At 33.5% G+C, this 15,645-nt stretch overlaps 1 protein-coding gene across 1 annotated transcript in view; it reads left to right on the forward strand.

The window, feature by feature from the left end:
- The window catches only part of CFAP47 (cilia and flagella associated protein 47), a 342,408-nt gene that overhangs the window by 59,157 nt on the left and 267,606 nt on the right, over positions 1 to 15,645 (forward strand). Inside the window, exon 22 of the mRNA XM_028523447.1 lies at positions 15,112 to 15,253. Within this exon, the coding sequence (XP_028379248.1) occupies positions 15,112 to 15,253 (142 nt within the window). The remainder of the gene's footprint in view (positions 1 to 15,111; positions 15,254 to 15,645) is intronic.

The following is a 15,645-nucleotide window of genomic DNA, read 5'->3' on the forward strand; positions in this document are numbered from 1 at the left end:
AAAACATACTTGAACAACAAATAAAATTAAAAAAAAGAAAATGCTAAGGATAATTCTGTCTTCTTAAGTACAATACATTAGTGGGGCTCTGCTTGCTGGGCTTTGTGTACATGTGATTCACACAGAATGATACTGTCTACAGAATTTAGACAGGCATAGATGATGAAGTAGCATAGGCTACTCTTCTGACATTAAAGAAAATGAAAATCTTTGTATCTCTTACACAACATTAAGTGTACTAAGATGTATACTATACTAGATTCAATTTCCATACATTTGGTGTAAAGTAATTGTTCATCTACATTAATGAACAGTGATATTTGGGTAGATACTGTTTAGCCAGTTTTCAAGAAGAGAGAGAACATCTTTGCTGTTTTGAAAATCATCTTATGACATTTTTCATTCAAATAATTTCTTAACGTATCTTTTTTAGTCAGTCTATTGTCTTTATATAAACTGGTCTATCCATAAGTATGTAAAATTTACATCTTAAAGAGTAATACTTAAGATCATGATTTCTGTATATAAAATGACATACATTTAAATTTAAAAAAAATTATCCTAAAAAGAGAAAATCATATTATGAATATTTTGGCTTAATTTAAGCTATCAGAATACAAATATTATTTAGATTTTCTTTTAACCATTTCAGCAAGGATTTTAAAGTTCATGAAATATCATTAAGGTAGTACAATTATTTATTGAATAATACAGGTCCTATTTTGTCTTTCTAATTTAGACAAAAAGCATAATTACATTATTTGAAGAGATTCAGAGGATGTTTCTTTTCAATTTTTATAGTATTCTAGTATCTTTCAAAGCCTTCTCAACTCTCACATACCCTAACCAATTGCAAGTTTTGTCTGTAATGACTTGTATTGTAATCTTGCATATCAATGATATTCTCTTCCTGATTGTTAAAGTTTATAACTAAAATTAAATAGAAAGTTTAGAAAAGCAGGCAGAACATATAAACAAATAAATTATAATACTTTACATTGATCCCTGGTTATCTTTTGGGGTATCTGTTTTTCCCACTCCCTCTCTATTTGTATACATATATTTCTACAGCTATAATTGTAATTAAATAATACTTTATGAACTAATTTCAACCTACATTTTTAATTACATTTATCAATTAAAATGTTATGAATTGCTTTTTGTGTCGTTAAGTATTCTAAATACAATTTCTTCTTTTAGGGATGAATATTGTATTTTACGGCTATACAGTGATCCCTCACCTATCGTGGGAGTTACGTTCCAGAGACCCGCACGATAGGTGAAAATCTGTGAAGTAGCAGCATTATATTTATTTTATTATTTATATATATTTTAAGGCTTTATAAACCCTTCCCACACTCCTATAAACCTTTCCCACTCTCTTATTAACCTTTCCCACACTTTTACAAACATTTCATATGCTCTTAAACACTTTCTACACTCTTAAACCTATGTAATTTTAACAACATATAAAATTCTATATGGGTACTCACCTGTGAAGTATACAGTTGTCCCTCACCATAATGCAGATCACTTATTGTGGCTTCACTGTATCGTGGGTTTTTTTTTTTTAAAAGCGAGGGACGACTGTACTATGTATAGTTACTTAACTAACTCATCCTTCTTACTGAACACTGAAGATCATTGCATTTTTGTTTTTATAAATGAGACTGTAACAAACATCCTTGCAGACAAAAGTTTGCTTTCATATTGTGTGTTTTCATTATATCTTTGTAGAAGTGGAATACTTGGGTCAAACTCAATGCACATATTTTAGGCTATTGATATGTATTATCAAGTTGCTTCCAGAAAGATTATGCCAGTTATATTATCCACCAGTAACAGTGTAAAAATGTTGTTTATTGTCTTCTTTCCTTGTACAACTAGGTTGTATCAATTACATATGTATGCATATATAAAGTTCAGCCAATCTGATACTTGAAAGATGCATCTTGAATTGCATTTCTCTGATTCTTTTTGTATAACAAACTACCTTACAACAATAATAATTTATTTGTTAATAATTTGGCCCTGTTGGTACTATTAAAATTCTGTTAGCTCTCTGGTAGTATAAGTAGCCTCTGTTCTTTTCTTCCAAAGATATTATTGGCTTTTTTTGTTTTTTATTTTTTCTGATAAATTTGGAATCAATTTTCAAGTTTATGGCTAAAAGTTTTATGGATATTTTTATTTGTGTTACCTTAAACTAATACAAAATTTGGAGAGAAGTGATTTTTGTATAAAACTGAGATTCCAACTCTGAAATAAGATATGCCTCTTATTTTATGAAAGCATTTTATGCTCTTCAGCAAAGTTCAGATTTTATGTATTTTTATGTTCTTATATATTGAAAATAAATGACATTGATGTGGTATAAGACTGCCTATTTTACTTTAAACTTTACTTTTAATTATCCTTCAATTTGTTTTAGATTTTTCAGGAACACTCTTGTAGACTACAAATATTACTGTTTAATCTATTCTATTTAATAATTACATATTTGCCCTGGCTGGTGTGGCTCAGTGCATTGAGTACCAGCCTGTGAACCAAGGGGTTGCTGGTTCAATTCCTCATCAGGGCACATGCCTGGGTTGCCAGGCCAGCTTCCCAGTAGGGGCTGTGTGAGAGGCAACCACACATTTGATGTTTTTCTCCCTCTCTTTCTCCCTTTCTTTCCATCTCCAAAAGGAAATAAATAAAATCTTTAAGAAAATTACCAATTTTACCTATTTATAATAATATATTATGCAGAATTTCCAGAACAAAGTCAAAATGTTTTGGCTTATCTTATTCCTGATTTTCTGTGAAGAAAAATATAGTATTTTAAGCTCATGTTGGGAAATATCTCTCTAGCACTAATTTAAACACAAATTTGAATCCTGAATTTATGTAAATTTTTAAATCTCATTAAATACCTATATACCACCAATCATAGTTTTCAAAGGAGGAAAAACATATTTAGTTCAATAATATATTTGTAGCATTAGCATATTTTTTAGAACACATCAAGCAGTTAATCAGTATCTATTCGATGAATGAATTAAAATCACAGTGAATAATCCTGTACATTCACTTCCGAGAACTTGTTCTGTTGTTTCTTTTGGATGCTTAAAATTGGAATTGATGAAGAAAAGGGATATGCATTTTAGTCATTGGTACATATAAATATATTTAAATTACCACCACAAAACTTTTATCAATTTACAATTCTATCAATAATTATCATTCAAAAGTATTTATTAGGCATCTATCAGATATCATGCATTATTCTTGACCTTGGGGTGATAGTAGAAAGCTTTTATCTTATTGTGGTCACATGCTGCCTTTCCTTCACATTTTCTTCTTTACTCTGGGTATTATCATTTGCCAATATAAAAGACATATGACCAAGGTCCAATATATCTATGTTTCTTTTGTCACTGGTGCTTTTTGGTTTCATATCTAAGAAACTATTACCTAACCCAAATTGTGAAGATTTCTATGTTTGCTTCTAAGAGTTTTACAGTGTTAGCTCTTACGTTTAGCCTATGATCCATTTTGAATTGTTTTTGTGTGTGGTGTGAGGTAAGTGGCCACCTTTATTCTTTTGAAGTGATGTCCTTTTCTCCCAGGACTGTTTATTGAAAAGATTAGTTCTCTTTAAATTCTCTTGGCACCCTTGTCTAAACTCAAGTATACAGAAATGTCACAGTTTGTCTCTGGGCTTTCAATTCTATTCCACAGATCTATATGTCCTTATTCTAATAACATAGTGTCTTCATTACTATAGCTTTGAATTTTTGAAATTGGAAAATGTGAGTTCATCAGTTTTAGTCTCCTTCAATAATATTTTTGGCTAATTTGTGTCCCATGAATTTCCATATGAATTTGAGGGTTACTTTGTCAATTACTGCAAAAAATGAGCAGGGAATTTGATATGAATAATAAAGCATCTGTATAAATCTATTCGAGGAGTACTGCCATCTCAACAACATTAAGTCTTCTCTAATCCATGAACACAGGATGTTTTCCCATCTATTTAGGTCTTCTTTAATTCCTTTCAACAATGTTTTATAGTTTTCAGTATATAAATTTCCCATTTCTCTATTAATTTTCTTATAAGTGATTACTTTGATGCTATTGTAAATGGACTTGTTTTCTTAATTTTATTTTCAAATTTTTCGTGACAAGTGTATAGAAAAACAGTCAATTTTAAACATGGATCTAGTATTGTGCAAGATGTTGAACTTATTCATTAGTTCTAATAATTTATTAGTAGATTCCCTACAATTTTCTGTATACAAGAACATGCCACCCTAGCTACCATCACACAAAGGGTTGGGCATTGTCCTGCAAGGCGAATGGTCATAGGTTCAGTTATGGGCTGGGCATGTGCCTGTTAGGGACGCGCAAGAGGCAACTAGTTGATGTTTCTCTCACACATCAATGTTTCTCTCCCTTTCTTTCTCCCTCCCTTCCTCTCTCTCTAAAAGTAAATAAATAAAAATCTTTTAAAAAATAAAAGAACATGCCATCTACCAATTTGAATGCTCTTTCATTTCTACTGCATGATTTTTAGAAACTCCAGTACATAATTGAGTAGAAGTAAGAGCAAATATTTTATCTTTTTCCTTATTTTAGAAGGAAAGCATCCATCTTTTACCTTTAAATTTGATGTTAACAATGTTGGTTTCTTTCTGTATATTTCTTTTATTAGGTTGAGGAAATTCCCTTTTTCTAGTTGAGTATTTTGATCATGAAAGAATGTCGGATTTTGTCATTTTTTTAAACATCAATTTTAATGATCGCATGATTTTGCCATTTATTCTATTAATATGTTGCCTTATATGGATTGATTTGTGTATGTTAAATCAAGCTTGCATTCCTGGGATAAATCCCATTTGGTCATGGAGTGTAATCCTTCGTGTATATTTCTGGATTCAGTTTTCCAGTATTTTGTTGAAGGATTTTGCATCTATATTCATAAGGAAAACTGCTCTATACTTTTGTTTCTTTAAACTACCTTTGGTTTTGATATCAGGGTAATAGTGGCTTCTTAGAATGAGTTCAGAAGTGTTTTTTTCTTTCTTATTTTTGAAATAATTTGTGGAGGACTATATTAATTCTCCTTTCAGTTAATGATATATTTCAACATCACAGTCATTTTTTGTGTCATATTATTTAAGTTACTAATTCAGTCTATTTGGTTGTTATAGATCTATTTTTCTCTATTTCTTTTTAAATAACAATCCCTTTATTTATCATTATATAGGACTTAGAGTCTGTAAAGTGCCCTCATATCCAAATCACTTTATTTTCACATGAGTCCACTATGACAAGCATTGAGACTATAGGTGTTTCCATTTCCCGTCATAAAAACTGATGCACATGGAGGCTAGGTGCCTTCTCAAGGCTAGCTGCTGATGAGCTACAGAGCTTGATCAATACAGTGTTAGGTCCTCACTGGGCCTTCATAATACCATGTTAGGAATCTAAATATAATGAAGAATAATATATATTTTTTCAGCCTCTGGACCCGGGATTTTCATACATATTCTTTAGGTTTTTTTTACTTTCCTCCTAGTCATTAGTGTTCAGTATTTTCAATTTCATAAATTTGCAATCATCAAAATGTCAATTACCATATTTTTATAACCTTTGTTCCATTTTCCATATGCACAGAAAGAAATTTGCAGTCATGATTTGTTTCTTCTGGGATTAAGTTTATTTGGGGAATAATTTGTAGATTCTTAAGCCTTTAATTACATTTACCAGGGTATCTGTAGAAACAAATAAAATAAAATTCCATAGAACAATGGAGAGAAAGAAAAATATGACATTTTTTCAGAGATTTGTAAACTATTGGAAAACATTGTCTTGTGTGAAACAGATAATAATCTGTACAAAACACCTCAAAAGATTAAATCATGTCATTGGAGGTGGCATGATTACACTACCTGATAGAAAGTATCTACTGTCCCAATTCTTAAACATAAATAGCTTTCCAGTGTCAGGTCAAATCATGGGCAAACATTTTAAAAACTTTTGGCATCTATTTCTCTTCATAAAAATATATAGCATCTGGCACAAAAAGGAGGGTTTCCTTTGTTTCTCATTCCTCAATTCTTTGTCAGTATTGCTTGTTAGATTTCATATAGATTTCACATGAGTTTCTTCTCTCTTATGCCCCACTTTGGATGGAGCCCATTGAGTGTTGGTTTAATTTCCTATTGCTCATTCTGAAGTGGCCCAGTGTTCCTTTGACACAAGGGTGTCAAACTCATTTTCACTGGGGGCCACATCAGCCTGGTGGTTACCTTCAAAGGGCCAAATGTACTTTCAATTTCTTCACAGTTAAGGAGCAGTTAAGTTACATTTATGCAGTCCTAAAACTATTTCCACCCTTTGAAGGCAACTGTGAGGCTGATGTGCCCCCCCCCCCCCCGGGGAAAATGAGTTTGGCAGCCCTGCTTTAGTGTTTGTGTGTTCTCTCCTGGTAGCTTTCTATTTTGCTGGAATCAGTTTTCTGCCTTCACTTGAGATAACTAAGGCCAATAATTCTCCCCTATTCTCTCCTTGCTCCTCTCCCCCCACGTATATCTCAACAGTTTTCTCTTGTACTTCCAGGCCAGTTTACCTGTTTCTCTCGCTCTTCTTAATTGAGATAGAATCAGCAAATAATACTACATTAGTTTGAGTTGTAAAACAATGTTTAGATATATGTACATATTGCAAAATGACCACCATAGGTTTGGCTAACATCTTATACTACACATAGTTACAAATAATTTTCTTGTGATGAGGACTTTTAAGATTTACTCTTTTATCAACTTCAAAGTAAATAATACAGTCTCATTAAGTATGCTCGCCATGCTGTACATTACATCGCCAGGACTTATTTCTCTTATAACTGGAAGTTTATACCTTTTTTGACCACCATCGCCCACTTCATAGATGAGGATGGTCAAAATTTCTATTTCTTATTGAGAAGTTTTATTTGAATCGTCTAATTTTTGTCACATATTATTTATGGCATTATTATTTTTATTTCTGTAATATAGGTAATAATGTCTTTTCTTCCATTTCTTATTTTATTAAATTCAGTCAATTCTCTTCATCTTGGTCAGCCTATCTAAAAGTTTGTCAACTTTGTTGATATTTGTAAGATTCAACTTTTGGTATTGTTGATTTTCTATACTGTTTTTGATTCTTTATTTCATTAGTTCACACTTGATTATTTCTTTCCTTCTGCTTACTGTTTACTGTTATTTTTTCTTTTTTTTTAAGGTAGAAGGTTGATTTGATATATTTCTTATTTTTTATGTAGGTTTACAGCTGAACATTTCTCATTAAGCATTGCTTTAGCCACATCCGCAAAGTTTTGCTATGTTATATTTTCATTTTCATTCATCATAATGTATTATAATTTCTTATGTAATTTTTTGACCCATTAGTTATTTAGGGTGTGTTGTTTAATTTCTGCCCATTGGTTAATTTGCCAAATTTCCTTCTGTTATTGATCTCTAATGTAATTTATTTGTGATTGGAGAATAAATTTGTATGATTTAACTAAATTTAAATTTATTGAGGCTTGTTTTATTATACTCTATATAGGTTATTTAGTTATGTTGAGGTAAATATAAAATAACTAATTGAGGTAAGAATGATTTCATCTGGATTTGTGTATTTCTGGGTGAATGTATGTTTATGTATATATGTGATTATACAATGATGGAAGGGAATGCTGATTTTCAAAATATGCTTTGTAGGATTACTTTTATTTTTCATATATGTACTCTTATAATTTTGATAAAAAAAACAAAAACTCAAAACTAAAAAAAAATGAACCTTCTGTGACAAGGTAGTGTTTAGAAGCTTTAAGGCACGTCCTCTCACCTAGTATCTACATCTTGCCTGTGCAGAGTTATGCAGACACGCACACACACCTTTTTTCAATAAGGAAAACAAACTAATAAGTTTGTCCAGTAATTTTATGATGCAGACACCAGCCCACAGTGTCTGCATCATTATGGATGAAATGAGACATTCACATGGACTACCGAGTCCAGTGGAGGAAAAAGGACAGCATGGCTTTTCTCTTAAGGGGAGCAAAAGCCTCAGCCCTTGCTCCAATGAGCTTTTATTGTCTTATACTGGGCACATTTCAAAAAGGTCCTCATTAACTATGCACAGGCTTGCTTTAGGTGGTTACCTTTTATAGAAAACAGAGGAGCCAAAGTTGCTAATCAGATCACAGAAGAGGGATATTTGCAAATGAAAAGGCAAAAGTAGTTGAATCAGTTACACTCATCCTTGGAAGGTTTAGCATGGTTTTTAGGAAGTTGCTTTGAAGTAAATGTCCTCAATTCAGGGTGAGAGAGTTTTAGCAAAAAGCAAGACTCATAGCGGCCTAGGTACATTGCAGGCCTGATTCCCCATGGGAAAACCTATCCATGGGCGTGGGTCCTGTGCATCTCCGAGTGGGAGCTGGGCCCACACTGTGCAGAATGGTCTACTACAATTTAAATATGTAGGTTTTTAAAACTCAAGAGCAAGTTATATCTTTTCTTAATAAATCTGTATTTTATATTATCACACAATGGTGCTATATAATGTTTTTAAGGTTATCTTTTAACAAGAGTAACCAAAAATTAGAAAAAATATAAAACCCAATTTAATTGCTACAGGACTTTTTGGAAAAACACACACCCAATTTGGTAATATTTTCATTTTTTGAGTCCAACTTACTGTTTAATGCTGTCAACAAGTAAAAACATGTAAATCTATTTCTTAATGTTTAGATTGTGGATTCTAAACATTGATTATAAAATTAAAATATGTAATATCTACTTCCAGTTCTCTGAAGTGCTATGCCTTGCTTAAGATTTTGAATCGTTCTATATTTACTGGGCATTTTAAAGGGAGACTGACTTAGTGTATCGAAGTGTAATTCAGTCCCACAATGAGAACATAAAAAACCCTGAGGAGACAGCACGCTCTGTGAGATATGTGCCAAGAGGCAGGATGATTATGTGGTTTGCAGCCATTTCAAATGCACATCACTATATTTACAGCTAGCAGTAAGTTGTCTGAGTTTGTGTATGTCTACGTGTGTAAATGTAAGTAGCCAGTGGGCCCTCTCCTAGTTGACCTATGTAGCTGGAAAATGTGAAATAAACAATAGGGGCTGAATGTATTTCCAGTTGTAACCCATCTTGCCTATGGTACACCAGGTTTGGCTGTAACAGTCAGAAGTGCTGGTGGGCAGTTGTAGTTGCATTTGGTATCCGCTGGTGTGGTTCGTTTACACTCAGTCACTGAGGCCCCCCCTTTCCTGTGGGCCACTCGGTGTCTTCTGGGCCAGCATTTAGTGTTATGTTTCCCTATATGATAGTCACTAGTGGATATTGAAGTCAAGTCTTTAATTATTCAAAATTTCATAACAAGAAAATTTTATTTCCTCAGTCAAAATTGCCACATTTCAAGTTCTCAGTATCCACATGTGGCTATACTGAACATGCAGAACATTTCCATCACTGTATGAAGTCGTATTTGAAAGTGCTGGTATATTATATTTTTCCCTATTTTACCCTTACTTTTCCTGCTACAGTGGCCTAGGTTCTGCCCTGTGGCACAGAGTGGTTAACCTGCATGGCTGAGTGGCTCTCCAGGTTTCTGCGGCTCTCATCTCTGCTGCTCTATATTTTCTCTGAAGCGTTTCAAAATGTGGGAGATCTGTTCACTTTTTTCTTTTTCCACCAACCTTTTTCTGTTCTTTAAGGATATTCAATTTTTGGGTAAACATTTCACAGTGGTTATTCTGGATTTACAGTCATACTTACAGCATGCTAGGAAAGATGCTTCAAGGATTAAAATAGAGGACATTTGAATGCCTCCTGCCCCTTTTTTAGTCCTAAGCATTTTTGTTTGCCGACACATTGGCCAGAGGACTGAAATCTTTTCTTCATCAGAATATGATTCTCTACTTGAGACATTCTTGTGTTTGATAGACAACATCTACAAAGGCACTAAGAACGGCATGCATTGCAAAACTTTCCAACTTTTCCCTCTTCATTAGATACCTCAGTAGTTTCATAGTGATAGAACTCATCTTTTTTCCAACATGCCACTGAGTTGCTGTGTAAAAGATGTTTTATATTTTACAATGTGGTTGAGGGGATAAGACTTATATGGGTGAAGAAATCATGGAACCTCTCGATTTTGCATTCTGAGTAATTACAGGGCCACCTTAGGTAAAAACATATTTTAGGTGACCCGTCTGTGAAGATGTGAGTTAAGAAGAAGGCAAAGGCAGTATGACTTCCCACGTACACACAATAGGCAGTTAGAGAAGGCAGGGGCTGACCCTGAGTTCTGTGAATTCATCACACAGTATTTTAGAAAATATATATGTTTCTGGAGAGAAATGACCTCATACTTAAAATAATAGAGACAGTCAGGAGCTGAGATCAGTGCATTGAATTATCATTACCAACATCATCAGAATCAACAACAGCAGATGTTCTTAAGTGACACCCACAGTCATGTTCTGCGTTAAACCTCTCCCATCGCTTCAGTCTTCCACTCCTATCATCCCTGACTTTGGAGCCCAGCACTGCACCCAGTGACAGTCAAGATTCAACACTCACTGACTGTCAGGAGTTGTTCTATAGTGTTTACTCTTTATCTCATTCATCCCCAAAGTGGAGCCCTCTGTGACTAGGTTGTCTTCCCTAGTGATTCTGAGCTCCCTCACACCTGGCTTCCTTTCCTTTCCTCTCTGCCTTCTAGGCTCCCTATACTTACATAAATCCTTGTGCTTTTAGGTCTTCTTTTCCCTTCATGGTTTCTTCATATAATGAACATGGCTATCTCTATATAACCTTCTTATATATCTTTTCCTGTGGATGTGGGTGTGGCTATAGACATTATCCTTTCTGGAAGCTTGGCTCCCTGAACTGGTTTTTCTAGTTGGTCTTTATCTGTTAAACATGGCTGTTTCTTTGAACTTTGTAGCATGTGTGAGTTTACCACTTCGCCTGCTTCAGAGTAAATCTCTGGACATTGCTGCCAGCCAGGCTCATTGTGTATCCTTCACCCGACTCCTCTCATTTTTGGAGTGATTTCAGTATCCATATGGGAGTCCTTCCATAACCCTGGACTCTCAGTTTCTTTGTTTTCATTGACCTCCTTCCTCTCCCTCAGCTTCTTCCATAGGGAACTCATCTCCTGTCAGATGAGGATAATGGTTTGGGAAACATACTTTTATATAGTACTTGACTTTAAAACAGGAGTCCATATGATATAAAAAACTTAAAGAATAAGATAATATTCTTTAAGAAAAATATAGTTTTATTTAAAGTAAAGTAAAAAAAAAATCCCGCAGGATTTATTTTCATCTGGTAATAACATAAGGATAATCAAAGCCATATGAGTAAATGTTTAGGAGCTATATTTTAATCAAAGGACACCTAGAAAACACAAACTGCCCTGCCTTCTCAACTATTTTTCACTTCATGAGTCATTTCTAGTTCGAGACACTTCAGAGAAGAGTAATATTATCTCCTTTTAGCATGATTGCACCCAGTTGTTTTCTTGATTTTGTTTTAGAAAAAAATCTCTTCTGCATCAGCAAATACAAGGTTAATATACTTGCCAAAACCCCAGAGGGCTGGGGCCAAATATACAGCCCTCTGTCCACATATTCACTTGCTCATAAAGCCACACCTGAATCTGAGATCCATTTTGCAAGCAAGTATCTGAAGATGAGGTTGATGGACTGCACAATCATTTTCTGCACTTCTTAGCCCCAGCCACAAGTACACCATGGTGGAAGCTGACAAAGACCAAACTAAGCCACACACTACCTCAGAAAGCTACTTCTGAAATCGCTTTCTGACTAATTTTTTTGGTTTTGTTTTTACTATTTTTAAGTTGTTTTCTTATTGATTCAGTGTTCACTTGGTCCCTCTAAACCTTTGACTATTTTCCAGAGTTCTAACAAAGTTGGACCTCACAGCTTTTGCTTGCTTTTAATGTTTGTGTGGAGAGATATGCATTTGGAACTGGATATCCACCATCTGGCTGATGTTACTCTCTCCCTTCATTTTGCTATGGACCCTAGACATCAAAACTAGCTCTGTTTCTTCTCCTTGATGCAGACTTGTCATGTTTTTATCAAGGCTGGATTAGAGAGTCTTCATTTAAAAGTGAGGGCTAGCACTATATAATTGTCAAGATGTTATGAAACTCCATTTGTTCTATGACTCATTCTGACTGGCTGTGTATATTATTGGTGTGATTTAGATTTTGAATCCAGATGTATAAAGCTAAAGAATAGCTTTAACTTCATTTCATTTACTTTTGAAATTGTGATGCTATAAAATTCTCTGCATTATATGAGCATTGGCAAATTACACAGTTTTATAGCAAATATGAAATTCAATATGGAGAGCAGTTTGATCACCTTCCCTAAATTTTTCTCGTGCCTCTTTATAAGCCAACTTCTCCCCCATCTCCAGTTCGTGGCAGACACTGACCTCACGTTGTTTGTATAATTTTGCCTTTTCACTTATATAAATGAAATAATAAGGTATGTTGTCTTTTTAGTGTGGTGTCTCTAACATAGAATAACTCATTTGAAATTCATCCATAGTATTATGTGTAACATTAGTTCATTCCATTTTATTGTTAAAACAATATTCTTGTATTAATTTACCAAAATTTGTTATCCATTTACTATTTGGAAGGAATTAGGTTTGTTTCCATGTTTTGGGAACTATTAATAAGGTGACAATAAACATTTGCATGCAGGCTTTTGTATAAATAAATTTTCATTTCTTTTTGGTGAATACCTAGGATTGGGAGTTCTAGGCCTCATGTTAAGTACATATTTATTTTTCTAAGAAACTCAAAAACTGTTTTCTTAAGTGACCATAAAATTTTGCATTCCATCATCAATGCATAAACGTATTAGGTGCTCATATCTTTATCAATACTTGGTAATACCATATAATTAGCAGACATTTGGCCCATAGTTTGTACAAATCCTGTTTAAGATTTGAACCTTGACTCATTTACCAAACCCCATGTGGCATGACCACCTAGGCTACCAAGGCAAGAACATTTATTGTTGGCAGTACATGTACAACACAATTATTTTTTAATGCCTTATATTCTTTTTTTAAAGATTTTATTTATTTATTTTTAGAGATGGGAAGGGAGGGAGAAAGAGAGGGAAAGAAACATCAATATGTGGTCGCCTCTCACATACCCCCTACTGGGGACCTGGCCAGCAACCCAGGCATGTGCCCTGACTGGAAATTGAACCATTGACCCTTTGGTTCACAGCCTGTGCTCAGTCCACTGAGGCACACCAGCCAGGGCCACCACTCAATTATTGAACCAATAAAACATGATAGTATTTTTATGTATTAATTCTGTAAACCAAAAATACAAACAAATGTTATGGGCTATTTGAACCCAGGGACTTTATCTAAGCATGGATGTATTGGATAAGACCAAATTTCAAGGACCTTTTATTGTGAGCAAAATGTCTCCATGTATGTTTTGGACAGACCAAATGTCCGGCAATGTGTCATGTTTGTTTAAGCCATTGTGTTAAGTGTGAAGCGTTATCTCCTTTGATTTCAATTTGCATTTCCCTAATGCCTGATACTGTTAAACATCTTTTCCTGCAGTAATATATGTGTATATTCTGTTATGAATTATCTTTTTAAGTCTTTTACCTAGTTTTTCATTAGATACTTTGTTTTTCATTGATCTTGTGTGTTCTTTAGCTATTTTGGGTACAAATATGATTTTTTGTCAGAAATGTGTGTATGACTTATAATTTTATTTTCTTAACATCTTTAAGAAAACAGATGTTCTTTATTTTACCAAATTACAATTTAATAATTGTTTTATAGATGATTTTTTGTATTGGATTTAAGAAATCTTTGATATTAAATAGGGATAACAAAGATTTTTTCTCTACATTTTCTTATTACAAAGTTTATATCTCTCGATTTTGTATTTATGTCTTTGGTCCATTTTAAATTAATAGTAATTTCTAAAATTTATTTATTTTTAAGATTTAGTTTTGGCATCATGAAAAATAAACCAAGTCTTATTTTGAAAAATGTAATATTACAAAATAATTTTCTTTTTGAAACTCTTTTTTAAAGATTTTATTTATTTATTTTTAGAGAGTGGGGAAGGGAGGCAGAAAGAGTGGGAGAGAAACATTGATGTGAGAAATATTGATCCATTGCTTCTGTATGTGCCCTGCCTGGGGACCAAAGCTGCAATCCAGGCATGTGCCCTGAGTGGGAATCAAACCTGCAACCTTTGCTTTGTGGGATGATGCCCAACTAACTGAGCCACACTGATCAGGGCTGAAACTGTCTTTTTAAGAAAACTGCTTTGTTGCTAAATTCATAGTATTTCATTAACTTTCCAGAACTTACTCATCTAGAATAACTGAAAGTTTGTACCCCTTGACCAGAATTTCCCCATTTCTCCCTGCCCGCAGTCCCTGATATCCACCATTTTGCTCTCATCTTCCGTGAGTTTGACTATATTAGATTCCACATATAAGTGAGGTCATATGGTATTTGTCTTTCTCTGTCTGACTTATTCCACTTGGTATAATGTTCTTCAGGTCTATCCTTGTTGTTGAAAATGGCAGGGTATTTTTCTATTTTTAAAGCTTAAAAATAATCCATTGCATGTCCTTTCATGGACAGTTACATTATTTTCATATCTTGACTATTATGAACAATGCTGTAATAAATATAATGCAGGTGTCTTGTTGAGATTTTAATTTCATTTCCTTAGGATGAATACCCTGAAGTAAGATTGCTGGGTAGTATGGTAGTTGCAATAACAATACTATGCTTTATACTTGAAATTTGCTAAGACGGTAGGTCCTAAGTATTCTCATCACAAGAAATAAGAAAAAAGTGACTATGTAAGGTAATGGATATGTCAATTAGCTTGATTACGGTGTTATTTCATTATATATATGTATATCAAATAATCAAGTTGTACATTTTACATATATACAATAAAATTATTGTCACAATTTTTATAGCAAAAAAGTCACAGATATGATTTATTTTTGTCTGTCAGGTGAGAGTATATGAATTTTGCTTTCAAGTTCGAATTAATTTCTATGAATCTTCAGAACTATACACTGAATATCATGTGTTAAATGCTCCTATACCTCCAAATACAGTACCACTTATTCAACCATGTTATGTTCAAGCTGTTGGTATGTAATGGGAATCATTCTAGTGGTGTGCACAAACCAGACATTTACACTTCAGGGGGTAGTGAGGGTAGAGGGGGTCAAATATATGGTGACAGAGGAAGTTTGGACTTTGGGTGGTGGACACACAATACAATATACAGATGAGGTTTAATAGAATTGTACACTTGAAACCCATATAATTTTATTAACCATTGTCACCCCAATAAATTTAATAATTTTTTAAAGATAACATTTTTTCAGCAGGTAATAATATCTTCTCTATTGTATTTTGAAAGATTCCAACAATTTCAAACTTTAAATAGAATAGCTATTTTCTTACGTATGAATGTTATGATATGCAATCTATGTATTTCCTTTATTTCCATAATTCTTTTTATGTTTCTTCTCATTTC

Source organism: Phyllostomus discolor, chromosome X, assembly GCF_004126475.2.
Source record: "Phyllostomus discolor isolate MPI-MPIP mPhyDis1 chromosome X, mPhyDis1.pri.v3, whole genome shotgun sequence".
Lineage (NCBI taxonomy): Eukaryota > Metazoa > Chordata > Mammalia > Chiroptera > Phyllostomidae > Phyllostomus > Phyllostomus discolor.